Source organism: Podarcis filfolensis (assembly GCF_964270895.1).
Source record: "Podarcis filfolensis genome assembly, chromosome: 12".
Lineage (NCBI taxonomy): Eukaryota > Metazoa > Chordata > Lepidosauria > Squamata > Lacertidae > Podarcis > Podarcis filfolensis.
Window position 1 is genome coordinate 13,717,811 of NC_139614.1, and position 17,703 is coordinate 13,735,513.

Sequence of the window (17,703 nt, forward strand, 5' to 3'; positions counted from 1 at the left end):
ATAACAATGGTACATAATACATATATAATGTCTGTGCTTTCAATTCGTACAGGTGGGAGACACTGCTGTCAAAGGCCTTGTGGGGAGAGATGGGGGGAAGGAAGAGGGGATAATCAGTGGTAGAAACTAGGATAGAAAAGATTATGTGCGGTCCTACTTTGGAATCGGGCAGGGAGACACTTCCCCTCCTGTGCGCTCAGTGCCAGCCATTTTATTATTGAGTCTCAGATGCCATACATGGCGACAAGCAGGGTGGATAAAAATCAATTATTCTTTTTGGGGGGGAAATTAAAAAATCAGATTTTTTTTAATATAAATTGATTTTTTTTAAATTTAAATTTGATTTTTTTATTATTATTTAAATTGGATTTTTAAAATAAAATGCTTTTGGGGGGGAAATCTTTCTAAAGATAGTTTTCTATTTAAGTTACATTATAGTCCAAAGGCTATTATCAGGAAATAAGGATTTGTTTAAGTTTTTCATGTGTGCTAAAACTCAGTCGAAGGTGGTTGTTGTTGTTTTTTAAAAAACAAACTTGTTCAACCACATCAGTTAACAAACATGGATACACATGCTATGTTATTGTTTCAGTTAAATAAATTGTTTAAATTGTTATTAAGGAAATGATTGTTTTTCTCCTTCCAATAAAGTACAGCAGAAAAGTTGTCCACATATAAACAGTTAAACTATTAAACAACACAATAATTTCATAATTATCAGTCTATCTGTATTTCTAATAGTACTACCCAATCAGCAGTTTTTGATACAACTGTAAAAACTACTCTGAAAATTTATTATTCCAAAAATGAAACCTTCATCTGGTTGTAAAAATTAAAATTATGCCAGAAAGAATAAGTCTTTCTGCAAAAAAAATATATGATTTAAATTAAGTCTTACTGACTAGTGATTTAAATCGATTTGATTTAAATCAAATCCACCCTGGCGACAAGACTTCTCAAAGCGCTCCCATTCTCTCAATCCCCAGTCGCAAAATGCGCCCGGCTAATTTCAAACGCTGGGGATAATGGTCTTTCATTCTTTTGCATACTGTATGTGCAGAGTTTTTGTGTGATATGTTCTTTATGTGTTTGTTTCTGTTGGCGGCAGGAGAGCCCAGAGCATGTTTGGTCCTCATTTTGCAGACAGCTCACCTCCTGACATTTGAGCCAGGAGACATCTGAGCCAGGGACTTTCTGCCTCACGTATCAGCTTAACAACATGACATTTCAAACATCTGGCAGCATCTCTCTGACTGTCGGTATGCATGCATGGGAAAGGCACAAAGGCCATTTTAAACACACTTCGATCGGGTTTTGAGCTCAACTGGTGGCTATGTAGGAATGAAGACAGACAGCTGCATTCATTTCTCAAGTTACCTGTTTAGCTAAAGACCCTTTCTGACTCTCCACCCATCATTTTGCTCCCCAACTGATTTGCTGAGACTGAGAATTTTTTAGAACTTTTTCATGTGTTAAAAATGAATGGAAATATCTCTTTGGTCCCTGCTGGCAGAGACAATACTGCTCAGCTACTCCTCTCTCCTGATGGGGAGATCTGCAGAACCTGTCATAGGAAAGGGAGGGAAAGAAAACAGTTTCTCTGCTGGGATAGCTCAGTTGGTAGCACACAAGACTTTTAAGCTCAGGGCTGTGGGTTCAAACCCCACCTTGGATGAAAAACTCCTGCATTGCAGGGGCTAAGACTAGACGACCTGTGTGGTCCCTTTCCAACTCTATAATTTTATGATGCCATGACCCCATTCACTCCTGCAAAAACAACCGACAAGAGGGAGGAATTGTCGTTTTCATGGGCGTAGGGTTTTTTCTTCTCTACGGACAAAACATGAAAACAGTGCACATAATAGTACAGTGGTACCTCTGGTTACATACTTAATTCGTTCCGGAGGTCCGTTCTTAACCTGAAACTGTTCTTAACCTGAAGCACCATTTTAGCTAATGGAGCCTCCTGCTGCCACCGCGCTGCCAGAGCACGATTTCTGTTCTCATCCTGAAACAAAATTCTTAACCCGAGGTACTATTTCTGGGTTAGCGGATTCTGTAACCTGAAGCATATGTAACCTGAAGTGTATGTAACCTGAGGTACCACTGTATCTTAATTTGGAGAAGAAGAAAACCTAAACAGTGAAATTGACAGGGATGTAATACATTTATAATTTTAGTCATAGGTCACTTTCACACCTGAAGCTTTTCAAAGCAGCTTGCTTGTTGGATGAGATGAGACAAGGAACTGTCTTTTCCTGTACTGCAGGTGTGGGGGACATTTATAGCAGGGGACGCTATTTGTGAACCGGCAGAGCGGAGAGGGGCAGTAACTGAAACTGAGAGCAGGATCTTCGTCAAAGCACTAATGCACTTCTGGTTGTAACCAGTTATCTCAGCATCTAACACTAGCTGAAGGTAGTGTCCAAGCCAGGATTTCACATTTGATTGACCCTGGTAAAACAGAGACCATTGGAGTTCATGGTATGCGAACAAGGTTGCAGTTGGTCAATTCTGTTGCTAATATCGGCCAGGAATGTGGTCAATGGTTTTAAAACTATAGGGAGCCAGTGTGGTGTGATGGTTATAGAGTGTTGGACTAGGTCCTGAGAGAGTGGGGTTCGAATCCATACACGGCCATGAAGCTCTTCACCTGGCCCACCTCACAGGGTTGCTGTGTGGATGAAATGGGGAGGAGGAGAACCATGTACATCACCTTGAGATCATTGGAAGATAAAGGTGGTACATAAATAAACAAACAACAAAAAACCACCTCCATTGTTCTGCCCGAACACTGAGGTCCAGCGCCGAGGGCCTTCTGGCGGTTCCCTCGCTGCGAGAAGTGAGGTTACAGGGAACCAGGCAGAGGGCCTTTTCGGTGGTGGCACCCACCCTGTGGAACACCCTCCCACCAGATGTCAAAGAGAAAAATAACTACCAAACTTTTAGAAGACATCTGAAGACAGCCCTGTTTAGGAAAGCTTTTAATGTTTAATAGGTTATTGTATCTTAGTGTTCTGTTGGAAGCCGCCCAGAGTGGCTGGGGAAACCCAGCCAGATGGGCAGGGTATAAATAATAAATTATTGTTATTTTAACAACAATATGGGGGGCACAAGGCTTAGTTCAGTGGCACAGCATCCGCTTGGCATTCAGAAGGCTTCAGGGTCGAAATCTGGCATCTCCCCGTGGGGCTGAACCCCGGACAGTGGCTGCCAGACAGTGTAGGAATACTGAGCCAGTCTAAGGTAGCGCTCTCTTCTCCCCCGCCTTTCTCTCTTGCAAGACGCCACCACGACCTTCAAAAGCGCTCTAGCGCAACCTGCTCCGGCCTGTGGCATCCCTGGGCGAGAGCCCCTCTCCACCCTCATCCCTTCCTCTCCAGCGCTCGCCCGGAGCCAGATCCGTTGCCTTTGGCACGGCATCCTAAAAAAACAAACCCAAAACCCAAGGAACCTGACCCTCTGACAACGACCGAGCCAGAGAGAGAGACCGCCACCAGAACAGGGTGTGGGTTTTTCTCGCCGCTTGCACGTCGCTGCTGCTGCTTTTTAGAAAGGGAGAAGAGGGAAGGCGACGAGGAGAGGCGGCTCCTCCTTCCCCAAAAGCACCCTTTGCAAAATTGCGAAGGAGAGATCGGGGGACCCCCTTGGCTTTGTCGCCTGCAGAAGGACCTTGGCAGAAACCTAATGAAGCACCCAAGGGTGGGGGGAGCGCATGGCGGCAGGCAACGCCCCCTCCCCCTTTTTTCAGGAATTTACACGCGGCTTTTGGAGGGGGGGGAGTGGAGAGGAGAATCGGCTGGAGAGGCGCAAGCGAGCGCCACGCACGCACACTTTCCCAATAAAAGGCGCCCGGCCCTGCAACCTCCCCAAAATGCGCACGCCGATTTCCCCCCATCGATGCGCCCACCATGTGCGCTCCCCGCGAAGGGGCGTGAGTGAGCGGTGGGAGGGGGGGGGGCTAAATCGGATCCCCAAGAAAACGATCCCGAACCTCCTCCCTCCTGGCCATTACCTGGATCCTGGGATCCACTTCTTCCTCTTCTTCCGGCTGCTGCGGGAGCTGCTCGGCGTCCTCCGCCTTGGTCCTCCGGGTTGCAGGATCCATGTTGTTGGTGGCGACGTGGGTGGGTGGGGGAGCCTTCTGTGCCCAAGGAGGGAGGATCTGGCTGATCCTTCTGAGCTGCAGCTGTTGTGCCTTTCTTTTTCCTTCCCTGCCAAGGGTCTTCGGTATCCTCCGGAGGAAGGAAAAGGGGAGTTTGCAGCAGAAGCCCCCCTCGCCGCCTGCGCTTTGCGCGCCTCGCTCGTCGCCAGCCGCCGCTCCGTTAAGCGGAGAGGAAAGGAAACGCGCCTCGCCCCCTGGCTTGCAGCATCAGCGGCTGCCGTCGCCAAGCGGCGCTCGCTGACACCCAGGCACGGTCCGCCTCCTTCCGACGCTGCTAAATCAGAGGCCCTGCTTTTTTAAAAAAAGAAATCCACCATCCACTTTGCAGTCTCCCTCCCAGCTCAGCATTTCCTCCCCTTCTGTTATATTAAAAGGAAATAGGAACAGGTGTGGTGGTGGTGGTGGGGTTTGAAAATAGGTCAAGCTTCACAGAAGAGTCCTTGCTGCTTTTAATGTTCCTGGGATATTGTGTGTGTGATGTAATTTGCAGCAATCTACTAAGGAGATAAAGGCACGCACCTTAAACACCCGGTTATGGTGGATTTATTTTCAGGGAGAAGCACATCCACGACAATGGGGATGCAACGCAAGTAGGAGTGTATAAGCTTTAGTGACCTCAGATATGCAGATGACACAACCTTGATGGCAAAAAGTGAGGAGGAATTAAATAACCTTTTAATGAGGGTGAAAGAGGAGAGCACAAAATATGGTATGAAGCTCAACATCAAAAAAACGAAGATCATGGCCACTGGTCCCATCACCTCCTGGCAAATAGAAGGGGAAGAAATGGAGGCAGTGAGAGATTTTACTTTCTTGGGCTCCATGATCACTGCAGATGGTGACAGCAGTCACGAAATTAAAAGACTGCTTCTTGGGAGAAAAGCTATGACAAACCTAGACAGCATCTTAAAAAGCAGAGACATCACTTTGCCAACAAAGATCCGCATAGTTAAAGCTATGGTTTTCCCAGTAGTGATGTATGGAAGTGAGAGCTGGACCATAAAGAAGGCTGATTGCCGAAGAATTGATGCTTTTGAATTATGGTGCTGGAGGAGACTCTTGAGAGTCCCATGGACTGCAAGAAGATCAAAACTATCCATTCTGAAGGAAATCAGCCCTGAGTGCTCACTGGAAGGACAGATCCTGAAGCTGAGGTACTCAACCAAGTTTGTGAAGGTTGTGCTTTTGCTAATAAAGCGTTAACTCTGAACTGTGCGATTACCAACCAGCACACTTCTGTGACACAGCACCGCCCAGGCGGGCAATTGTCAGGGATGTTGGGGTTGTGGTCCAGCGATGTTTGGGAAGGCCACAGGTTCCCCCTGCCTGTACCACAGGGGAGAAATAAGCTGTGGGTTAAATCAATGGTACTGCTTCTTAAATGCAAGCAGCGTTTCAATGCAAGCTACTAAATGCCAGGAGTTTGGATTCACCTTTCAGTGCATGACTGCTGGGAAGTTTTGAATGAAGAGTAGGAACATCGTGACCAGTTCAGAGCGTGTTGAATCAGTGACCTCAAGGTCGGGCCAATGTACTGCCAAACCGCCTATTTGGCTTACTCAGGGACACAGGTGTCTTCCCTGCCTTAGACAAACTCATCTTCAGTTCAGGCTGGCTAGACAGGATACATTGCAGGAAATTTCACTGTGTTTCCATCCGCTGGGCACAGCAGCTGACAGGATGCCTTCTAAACACCTCATCATCATCATACATTTAAAGCACACAGCTTTTTGTCAAAGAATCCCGGGAACTGTCCGTCGTTAAGGGGGCTGGGAATTGTAGCTCCGTGCAGGGCAATCTACAGCTCCCGGCATTCTTTTGAGGAAAGTGGTGTGCTTTTGCTGCATATACAGTCGTACCTTGGAAGTCAAACGGAATCCGTTCGACTTTCAAAACGTTCAAAAACCAAATCGCGGCTTCTGATTGGCTGCAGGAACCTCCTGCAGCCAATTGGAAGCCACAGAAGGCCTTTCAGACGTTTGGCTTCCCAAAATAGTTCACAAGCCAGAACACTCATTTCCAGGTTTGCGGCGTTCAGGAGCCAAAAAGTTCGAGAACTAAGCTGTTTGAAAACCAAGGTATGACTGTAGGAAATAATAATAATAATAATAATAATAATAATAATAATAATAATAATAATAATACCCTGCCCATCTGGCTGGGTTTCTTCAGCCACTCTGTGTGGCTCCCATATGATATTATTATTAATAATAAAAGTGATAAAATATCAAACATTAAAAACTTCTCCAAAGAAGGGCTGCTTTCAGATATTTTCTAAAAGTCAAGTAGTCGTTTATGTCTTTGACATCTGATGGGAGGGCGTTCCACAGGACAGGCGCCACTACCAAGAAGGCCCTCTGCCTGGTTCCCTGTAAATTCACCTTTTGCAGTGAGGGAACTGCCGAAAGGCCCTCAGTGCTGGAGCTCAGTGTCTGGGCAGAACGATGCGAGTGGAGATGTTCCTTCAGGTATACTGGGCCAAGGCCATTTAGGGCTTTAAAGTTCAGCACCAGCACTTTGAATTGTGCTCGGAAACGTACTGGGAGCCAATGTAGGTCTTTCAGGACCGGTGTTATGTGGTTACTGAATAGGATTGATTGCCAGCTGTTGAACTGGGCTGACCTCGGTCTCTGTCCCTTTAATCATCCTCTCCCCGCACCCTGCAATAAGCAGAACAGTCTCTGCTTAGCTCCTTGCACGGAGAAGGGGCAGCCTCACCATCAGGGCAGGACTTGGAGGCAGAGATCTAGGGACCTACTCAGCAGAATGGCTGACCACCAAACACCACGGGCTGAAAGACCACCAAGTCCAGAGTCTAAAAGGACCCAAGCAATTTCTACATATCAAACCTCTGATCAGAAAATGGGAGCAAGCAAAGCCAGGCTTTTGTTGTTGTTGCTGCTGCTGCTTCCTTCCCCTCTCTCTCTCTCTCTCCACTTGGTAATAATCTTGTGGTTTATTATCTTCCTCTTTCTTTGCTCATCCTAACCCTGAGGTCCCAGAAAGGCCCACAGCAGACCTCTCTCCCTTTGCAGCCAAGCTGCAGATGTGCACACAGCCGATTGTGAAGTCACAAGCTGCACCAGGATGATGGTGGCTTCGGGTGCTAGGAAACAGCTAGATGGCTTCAGGGTGGCAGAAGCAGCGTGTGTGCAAGAAGCGCCCTTGGCAACTCAGTCAAGGGCAAGCCTGGACGCTGGAGGAGCAGCTGCTGGAGCTGCTTTGTGCGTTTCAGTCGCCGCAGCTCAGTCCAAGAGTGAAAGGCTCTGCCTGGGGGGGGCGGTTTCAAAGGCCCCTCAACACACTCAGCATGTGTAAGAATAAACCCCGTTAGCCGGTGTGCCATTAATAGGCAGCAACGCAGTGAGCTAACCTTGATATGTCACCACCGGCTCCCTCCTTAAATCAGCATTTAAATCCCACAGAGAGAGGAAAGCCAACAGTTAACGTCTGATCAGCGTTAGCTCTGAATTGAGTAACTAGGGTTGTTGCAGACGGGGATGATAGCCGCAATCAGTGCTTTTTTTCTGGGGGGACGCATACCCCTAAACATTTGGTGAATATTTGTACTTTTGTCCATTTACTGTATTTATTTCCCCCGATTTGAACTATAAAATGGTGATTTTCTGGAATCAAAATGAGAGTACCCCTAAACGTTTTTAAAGAAAAAAAGCACTGGCAGCAATCATCAAAATCTAATATGTGCCTATAGCAGTGTTAGAAATTAGCCAGGCGCCAGGCGCATTTTGCACCTGGCTATTGGCCACTTGCAACCAAGTGAAGATGCCTGGGAGCCAGGATAGTGCCAGACATCTCTACCATCTGGAGGTGCCTGCCTGGGAGCTGGACTGTTTTCACACACTATTAGCATGTCCTGTAGAATTTGATCAGTTATATTTTATCTGCACAATCAGAATGAATTTCGGGAACCAAAATGCTTTTTTCTGTGCAGCCTTAATTGTTGCAACTTGGTCACAACCACATTATTTTTTCATAAATATAAAACATCCATTTCACAGAGAGAACAATTATAACAGCAGGCGAAAATTCTTTTTCTTAATGGTGACATGGACCATTCATAGCGGAAGAATATTCTTCAAAACTGTGAGCCGTTCCATTGAAATTGGGGCTGTTTCTGGGTTCCTCCCTTTAGAGCTCCTCCATCTATTTCTGTACTTCTGCAAATCTTGGGTTTCCCCCCAGCCTACTAATACCTTCCTCGTGCATATGCATGTATATGTGGTGCTGTTTTGACTACATAGGGACACTGTTAGGGCCGGATAACAGGGCACAGGTCGGTGGGCTCACAGGCCCTGACAGGGCCAATATGACAGGGCCAATATGCCTGGCAATGCCCACAAGAGCAGTGCTGTCATAGGAGCAGGGTGAAGATCCAAACAGTAAGGTAAAGGGACCCCTGACTATTAGGTCCAGTCGTGGGTGACTCTGGGGTTGCGGCGCTCATCTCGCTTTACTGGCCGAGGGAGCCCGGCGTACAACTTCCAGGTCATGTGGGCAGCATGACTAAGCCGCTTCTGGCGAACCAGAGCAGCGCACAGAAACGCCGTTTACCTTCCCACTGGAGTGGTACCTATTTATCTACTTGCACTTTGACGTGCTTTTGAACTGCTAGGTTGGCAGGAGCAGGGACCGAGCAACGGGAGCTCACCCCATCACGGGGATTCAAACCGCCGACCTTCTGTTCGGCAAGTCCTAGGCTCTGTGGTTTAACCCACAGTGCCACCCGCATCCCTGCTTTTCCTTAGGACGTCCCTATTTTCATCAGAGAAAGGTTGGAGGGTGTGGAAATGTTCACGAACAGTGTGAAAGCAGGCTTCCGGCTTTGCTTAACACCACATGGCACCAGAAGCACGCTGAAAACTGCTGCATCCAGTGTTTAACTTCTTCGGCACATTCCAAAACAATGTCGCTGTAGCTTATCTTTGCCCAGTAAGCCATTGACAGGCAGAACCGAAAACAAGGGATCATATACACTATCCTCCCCCCCCCCCCGCCCCGATAACAGGCTTCCCCGATAAAGCAGCTAAAGATTGCAAACAATGGAGACCGGTGGAAAAGTAAACAAGCCTGCAGCCTTTGGGACAAAATACCGCTGAACTAGGTGGTGGAGTTTAGTTCCAAATACAAACCTAAAAAGCAGAAGTTGCCAACACACTGCTATATATTGTTGGACTCCAACATCCATCATCCCAACCACTGGCAGATGGAAACTGTACTCCCAATAACATCTGTAGCCATTACACCAGCTACTCTCAACCTACGGGACTGGGAGGTCTTTTCTCCATAGTCCAATGTAAACAAACTGTAGAAAATAGCTGTTCCATTTGACTTGGTTTGGGCAGTACAGTCGTACCTCGGAAGTCAAACACCTTGCGAGTCAAACGTTTGGCTCCTGGACGCCACCAACCCAGAAGTTTGCAAATGTTCTTTGGAACCCGAACGTCTGACGGGGCTTCTGCGGCTTCCAATTGGCTACAGGAGCTTCCTGCAGCCAATCGGAAGCTTCGCCTTGGAAGCCAATGAGAAGCCTCGCCTTGGTTTCCGAACTTTTTGGAAGTTGAATGGACTTCTGGAACAGATTCCATTTGACTTCCGAGGTACCACTGTAATCAGAAATAAGGAAATGTTGTACTAGGGACAGATTTGCCTGCGGAGTTGAGATGGGGACCTGCGGTTGCGTGTGGCCCTCGTCCCAATTTTATGCGGCCCTCAATGTCATCTGGCTCTCAGCATATACTGGACCACATTTGAGTTCTGGACTGACCCTCTGGGAATTGCTTCCTCATCCACTGTGTGTTTGCACGCACATGTGAGAGAATGGGTGGGATGGCGCAGACTGCAAATTCTGCCTGCTGCACTAAACAAACCTTTTATAGGGGAAAACATCCCTTACCCTTACTGGGAGATACAGGTGACAGCTTCATGGGCAGGAAAAAGGGGAGGGGGGTTGTTGGCAGGCGGAAACCAAACTGGTAACGTGCATCTGTCAAAGGCAGGCATAGGCAAACTCAGCCTTCCAGATGTTTTGGGACTACAACTCCCATCATCCCTGACCACTGGTCCTGTTAGCTAGGGATGATGGGAATTGTAGTCTCAAAACATCTGGAGGGCCGAGTTTGCCTATGCCTGGTCAAAGGCATCCCCATCCCACCCCTCTGGTGTGAACAGTATCCTGCAAATGGTGACTCAAAATGCAGTGGGAGGGAATGATCTCACAGTGTTTTAAGCAGCTAATGTGCACATCGTTGAAATTGACATGCGTGTTCATTTCAAGTTTCCAACGAGTAGGCTGGGAATGACTTCAGGGCCAGGCATCTAAGCCCCAATAAGATCAGAAAAACTACTGGAGATGCTGGAAATGTAAAGAAAAAGAAGGTACCTTCTACCATATGTGGTGGATGTGTAAAGTAATAAAAGCCTTCTAGGACATGATATATAATGGATTGAAAAAAATGTTTAAAATAACTTTTGTTAAAAAAACAGAAGCTTTTTTATTAGGAATTGTAGGTACCAATATTCCAAAGGATCAGAGAAGACTTTTTACATATGCGACAACAGCCACACGGATGCTACTAGCCCAGAGATGGAAAGAAGACAAAGTCCCTACCAGAGAGGAATGGCAAACTAAGCTGTTGGAGTATGCCGAAATGCCAAACTGACCGGAAAGTTTAGGAACCAAGAAGACCAAAACTTCAATAAAGAATGGGGAAGAAATATAATTTATTTAGGAGACTACTGTAAGCAGATGAAAACACTGGCAGGATTGCAATAGCACTTGCAAGGTAGCAAATATTATGGACAAAATGGAGAGATATAAAATATGAGCTATGAAATAATATGCAGTTGAAAAGGATAACAATAGGACCCATGGAGAGGATGGTGGGAAGTTCAGAGATTTGGAGAAATCTCTAAATATGGATATGTACCGTATTTTTCACTCTGTAAGACGCACCTAGTTTTTGGAGAAGGAAAACAAGAAAAAAAATATTCTGAATCTCAGAAGCCAGAACAGCAAGAGGGATCACTGCGCAGTGAAAGCAGCAATCCCTCTTGCTGTTCTGGCTTCTGGGATAGCTGTGCAGCCTGCATTCGCTCCATAAGATGCACACACATTTCCCCTTAATTTTTAGGAGGGAAAAAGTGAGTCTTATAGAGCAAAAAATACGGTAATTGGTATTGTTATAATTCTATATCTGTAAAATCAATTAAGAATTATTATCTTTAAAGACTTAAGAAATAAAAACAACTGGGGGGAGGGGGGAAAGTGTCAACCTCTCTGCTTTTTTTCCATGAGACAGCACTTTCCGTAGCAGAAAAACAAAACATATAAAGCAATTCTGATTCCAAGGTTTGTTTCCCTCTGACATTCAGCTGCCAGTAACTATTCCGGTGTTTGTTAAAGATAAGCAAATGGGGAACCATCCTTGTTTAATTTTGTTTAAACGTTAATGGCCTGTTTAAAAATGCTGTGTAGCTGAGAGTTACACATTCCCTCCAACACTTCAGTCAATTGTTATAAAATAGTTCTTAGATCTCTCTAACAGAAAACTGACGTGCTTGCAGTGGCTAACACCTCCGTTTGCTATGCTGTCAAAAGGATAGCACTAAGGAACAAAAAGTTTAGAGAAGTAAAAAACTTTGGGGTGATATAAGGGGACAAGCTCCCCCCAAAACACAGCCTGATGAGGAATGAGCAGGCCTATTGAATGTTAAGTATCTCTAGCGGAAAGGGAGAGGAATAGAGGAAGGCAGCTTGTAAAAGGTTGTGGCTGGGAGCCCCAGGAATATGCCATACTGCAGCATTTTGTTGCAGGTTCCACTTATATTTTCTATGTCCTATATAGCTAGTTGAACTCAGGCAAGGTCAGTGGTGCTTATTCTTAAGGTGTGCCTGGGGTTTCGGTTTAAGATGGTTCAATATCTTTGAATCAGATATCACTGGACCCTTTATGACATAGCAGGAGTTCCAGACAGTTGTTGTTGTTGTTGTTTAGTCGTTTAGTCGTGTCCGACTCTTTGTGACCCCATGGACCAGAGCACGCCAGGCACTCCTGTCTTCCACTGCCTCCCACAGTTTGGTCAGACTCATGCTGGTAGCTTCGAGAACACTATCTAACCATCTCGTCCTCTGTCGTCCCCTTCTCCTTGTGCCCCCAGTCTTTCCCAACATCAGGGTCTTTTCCAGGGAGTCTTCTCTTCTCATGAGGTGGCCAAAGTATTGGAGCTTCAGCTTCACGATCTGTCCTTCCAGTGAGCACTCAGGGCTGATTTCCTTAAGAACGGAGAGGTTTGATCTTCTTGCAGTCCATGGGACTCTCAAGAGTCTCCTCCAGCACCATAATTCAAAAGCATCAATTCTTCAGCGATCAGCCTTTATGGTCCAGCTCTCACTTCCATACATCACTACTGGAAAAACCATAGCTTTAACTATACGGACCTTTGTTGGCTAGGTGATGTCTCTGCTTTTTAAGATGCTGTCTAGGTTTGTCATTGCTTTCCTCCCAAGAAGCAGAACGGTTCTCTAGCTCTGCCTTAACATGATTTTCTTACAATGGTTGTTTGATACGCTGTTATTTTAATCATCCCTCTCGCTGCCCACCTCCACCTGATGGGCTTCCTAAGAAGCTTAAATTGTGAGTCGCTCTGAGCTCACATTATGGAGAAAAGCAGAATGCATGCTTTTAAAACAAATACATTTGAGTAAATAACTGCACTGCTATGCGCTAATGTGGGGAAAGCACATTTGAGTAAGCCACCGCTACCCAAAGGCACGTTCAGTGCAGTTACCTCGGCACAAATGCAACACCCTAGGGTGTACCACTTAATAATTCAACGACGTCTACAGGGCAACAGGTTCCCCTTCCCTGAATAACGGGATCAGCCGTCTGAGGAATTTCTGAGCTGGAGTCTTTCGCTGCTATTCCCTTCAGATATTTCATTGCCTGAATTCTAAATGAATCACAGAGAAACAGGGGGACGACCATAGTGCAGATAGTTTTTTGGTTCTCCCTTCAGGGGAAAGAAATGGTTATTATCAGAAGCTTCTCAGCCCACTGTTGTAAGAATTTTAAGGTCTCAGATATAGAATAAATATTCATAAATGCACACATATCTAAATATATGAACCAGACTGTTATGTACTGAGTTGAATAGGATCCAAAATGCAGCAGTCTGATGGGTCCTAGAACAATGCAGCAGTATGATTGGTCTGCAGGAGCCACCTAATCCAGCTCCAGATGGAAGTGAATCCACAACCTGATTGGCCCACAGGAAAATTCTGGAATTAGCCAATCACGTGCAGCCCATTGTGTAAATAATGTATATAAAGCAGATACTGTGGGGGAACTTTCATTCCTCCTCACCACTATGAGCTGAATAAAGAGCATCAAATCCACTCTCGACTCTGAGAATATTTCACAGAGCCATCTTTCCTATTGGGTTTACTGGTGCATTGCGCCAGGGCGCCGGCCTCTCAGGGGCGCCCCAGCGAGTGGGGGAGCTGCGCGGCTTTGCCAGCGGCCTCCCCTTTCCCTTCTGCATGCCTGCCAGCTGCGCCCCATCAACCATATGGCTGACGGGCATGCAGCTTGCCTCCCAGGCCTCCGCGGGAGGAGAGTGATCCCCGCAGAGGCTTGGATGGAAGCTGCGCCCCGCCAACTATATGGCTGTCAGGCATGCAGCTTGCCTCCCAAGCTTCCGCAGGAGGAGAGTGATCCCCGCAGAGGCTTGGGAAAAAGTCGACCACTCTGGGAAACGGGGGATGGGGCGCTGGAGGTTCTTTGCACCACGGCGCCGGATATGCTTAAGACGGCCCTGATATGAACCATATGTCTGAAATAGTGTGGGAGAGCAATCCTGAAGCCATTTCGGCTCTCCCAATGACCTCAAATACAGTGGTGCCTCGCAAGACGAAATTAATTCGTTCCGCGAGTCTTTTCGTCTTGAGCGGTTTTTCGTCTTGCGAAGCACGGTCCGTCGCAACTGCACCTCTTCAAGCAGCTTTAAGAAAAAAGGAAACAAACTCGCAAGACGTTTTCGTCTTGCGAAGCAAGCCCATAGGGGAAATCGTCTTGCGAAGCAACTCAAAAAACGAAAAACTCTTTCGTCTTGCGAGTTTTTCGTCTTCTGAGGCATTCGTCTTGCGAGGTACCACTGTATTCCTCTGAAGTAAGGGAAGCAAATGGGGAAAGCCATCCCGTTGTCTTTTTGCTTACAAATCCTGTCTTAAGGGCGTATTTGTGTATGAATAGTGTGAGCCTGTGACCAGGATTCAGCAACCATCACGAAAGAATGGCCAGGTAATGCAATCGGTGACCATTATCAGGTATCCTGGCAAACAGGATTTCTGCTGTAGACCGTGTCCTTCCGTGATGTATGTATGATGATTTTTGGGGTGGTCTTGGGCTACAGGTTGGGCAATTTCAAAAGACTTTTGAATGGCTTGCGCACCATTGTTCAGGGTTCACCTCCCTCCTGTGTGTGGGGAGTGGGGACCCTGTTGCAATAGTTCCTTGAATAAAGATCAGGCTTACCAGCCGCTTTCCTTCTCAATATTCTCTGGTTGGCCTCTGTTATTTTCTCCTACCAATAGGGAACCCACTTAAGGACTCTACACGGGCTCTAGAATACCCCATAAGGGAAAGGGAGCAGTTTCTCTTATAATAACATGGTCAGACAAATGAGGAGATAGAGCTAGAGAAGTTGGACAAGACTTTGTGGAGGAGGTCTTTGTTCTCTTGCTTGCTCAGAGTAGGTCCGGGGGGGGGGGCTGCCCATCCCTCTTCCTCCTCTTGCCAACTTGCCAGATGCATCCTCATTGACTACCAAACTAGCCTTGATACTTGGGCAGCACCTGGTTCCGGTACACCCGCCAATTTGCATTACCACTTTCTCTTCCCCACCACAAGCCCAACTCTGCAAAAGCTTTATTTTCCATCTGTTGGCTCGGATCACCAGCATCATAACACCCCAACACTTTTACACCTCCCTATACTTCAGAAGTTGGCAAATCTCCCCCACCCCATTCATTCTTTCTTTTTTTACATTTTTTTACAAAGTAATAATCATAAATAAGAATAAAAATGTGCACCCCACCACTGAGACCATTCCATTGTAACTATCCAACCTCCCAAAATTTCAGCACCTCTTGCGATGGTTTGACCCCTTTCCGTTTTAACAGTACAAATTCTACAAACACCCTCCATATCTCCTTAAAATCATTCCTCCTGCATGTTCCCCATCTTACCTTAATGGCACCCATTAATTTATCATTATTAGCTGTATCCCACATCTCTTTATACCATTCTTCCATTTTATATTCTGCTTGCCCCTTCCACTTCCTAGCTATCATAATTTGTGCAGCTGTCAATAAATTTGTGAGCAAGTCCTTCATAGCCTGTGAACCTTTCACCTCATCGTAAATTGATAATAATGCTACCTCTGGACTTTCGGTCAGCTTTAACTCAGTGATTTCTGTTATCTCCTTAAAACACCCTTTGGCAAAAAAATTGTACATATTTACACTTCCACCACATGTGAACATCATTCCCTGTTTCCTGGCATCCCCTCCAACATTAACACCAAGAGTTGGCTAATCTTGATCACCCCAAGGGCCACATTCTGGGGTGGGACAGGGCAAATGCAAGGCAAAATTGGGAAGGGAAACTAATGTAACTTGCACCTTTGTTCAGTGGGCTAGCTCTACATGTAGTCACACGCCTAATAAGACAGCTTCTGTAAATCCAGGGACTGTGCCTGGAAAATAGGGAAACATGAAGGTCTGCGTTTGAGGAAGAAAAACACAAATGCTGCAGGGGAAACCCATGTCTAAAAAACCACAGCGTGCTTCCCCCAAGCGAGTGTTAATAGTCTCTCAGTTTCTGTCAATCTTTGGTTTCACTTCTACTGCCTTTAGAGACTTGGCTTTTAGCATTATTCTCCCTCCTTGCTGTGGCCCACTTGATACTGAAACACCCCCACAATTCCTGCCTGTTTCTGAATTTGGCACGCAACTATCTGGGGCATGTGACCAGCTTGGTAGCACCAGGGCTCATTTCCTCCACTGAGTCCCAACCAAGAGACGTTTAATCAATAACATTGGCATGATGTGGCAGGCAGGGGAGAACACTGGCCACTGGGTAGTGTAGAAAATGTTCTGCAAGCATTAGCAAAAACTGAGCAGGTTCTGCTAAAAGCACAGTCAAATCAAATCAAATACCTTTATTGGATTCCTGCAGCCATTCAAAAGCCACGCTTTGGTTTCTGAAAATTTTGGAAGTCGAACAGACTTCCGGAATGGATTCCATTAGATTTCCAAGGTACGAGTGTACTCCTAAACAGGTGTCTTTACCAAACAAATTCCTTATTTCTTTAGTTACCGTATTTTTTGCTCTATAAGACTCACTTTTTCCCTCCTAAAAAGTAAGGGGAAATGTGTGTGCGTCTTACGGAGCGAATGCAGGCTGAGCAGCTATCCCAGAAGCCAGAAGAGCAAGAGGGATTGCTGCTTTCACTGTGCAGTGATCCCTCTTGCTGTTCTGGCTTCTGAGATTCAGAATATTTTTTTTCTTGTTTTCCTCCTCCAAAACCTAGGTGCGTCTTGTGGTCTGGTGCGTCTTATAGAGCGAAAAATACGGTGTTTTGCCTTTATCCTAACAAGCCAAGAACTTTCATAACAGGCAGAGGCCTTCTGTTCCCCAATTGGTTTCTTTGTAAGGCTATAGTTGTGTGAAAGGCTTATATTTTAGATTCCGTTTTAATGGGTGGTCTCACCTCCTTACTCATTTGCCGTCCTTTTCTTTCCTGTTTTCACACCAACGACTCACGCTTAATTGGTACCCAGGTGTGCACAGCTAGTTCAGTTGTTCATCAAGCGCTCGGTACAGTTTTCTATCCTGGTGAGATTAGATACTGCCGAGTTCAGTGGGGGAGAATTAAAAAACCGTGACAATAAAAAAACATATATATCCATTGCAACTTGATCGAGACACCTTCCCTGGAATGCAGTCTAGGCTTATTTGTATATATTTTTTAAATTAAATTTTCTAAATTACATTTCAAAACATTCATTTAAACAACCTTAAATCAATGACTTACCTTTTTCGGTGGTCATTTTGCCTACCCTATATCCCTGCATATTTTACATAAACTAAACCATTCAGTAATCCATTGTTACATCCATCAAAACTTATTTACATTGTCAAATTTATCTTAACGCTACCAGCGTTTTTAAATGAACAGCAATCTAGGTTTAAAGTGTGTTGCCTCGGTGCAATGTTTCCTAAACACAAGGCAGATTGGGCTGCAACAACCTGCTGTTCCTATATGCCTATTTAGTGATATTTTATACCATTACAAGGGAATATGAGATTGCTGGCTTTGCCCAATATCTCACTAGCTGCCATACCAACTCAACCGTCAAGCAGAATGTTGTTTGTAGCTTTCTCACTACCTCAAGGGGTGGGGTCCTGGCCATCTGCTCCAAAGTCTGGCTGGGATGGCACTGCTGATGTCACAAT

General features: G+C 45.9%; 1 protein-coding gene across 3 annotated transcripts in view; it reads right to left on the reverse strand.

Annotated features, from left to right (window-relative positions):
* Window positions 1–17,682, reverse strand: part of SH3BP5 (SH3 domain binding protein 5) — a 61,671-nt gene extending 43,989 nt beyond the window's left edge. Inside the window, exon 1 of one of the 3 annotated variants that reach the window (XR_014540130.1) lies at window positions 4,016–4,455. Coding sequence is in view for 2 of the 3 variants with exons in the window: in XM_083578160.1 (XP_083434286.1) it covers window positions 4,016–4,108 (93 nt within the window). In the remaining variant the exon portion in view is untranslated. Of the gene's footprint in view, window positions 1–4,015; window positions 4,456–17,591 lie in introns of those variants that run through there. The other 2 variants (XM_083578161.1, XM_083578160.1) reach the window with 2 other exon arrangements.
* Between the last annotated feature and the right edge of the window lie 21 nt (window positions 17,683–17,703).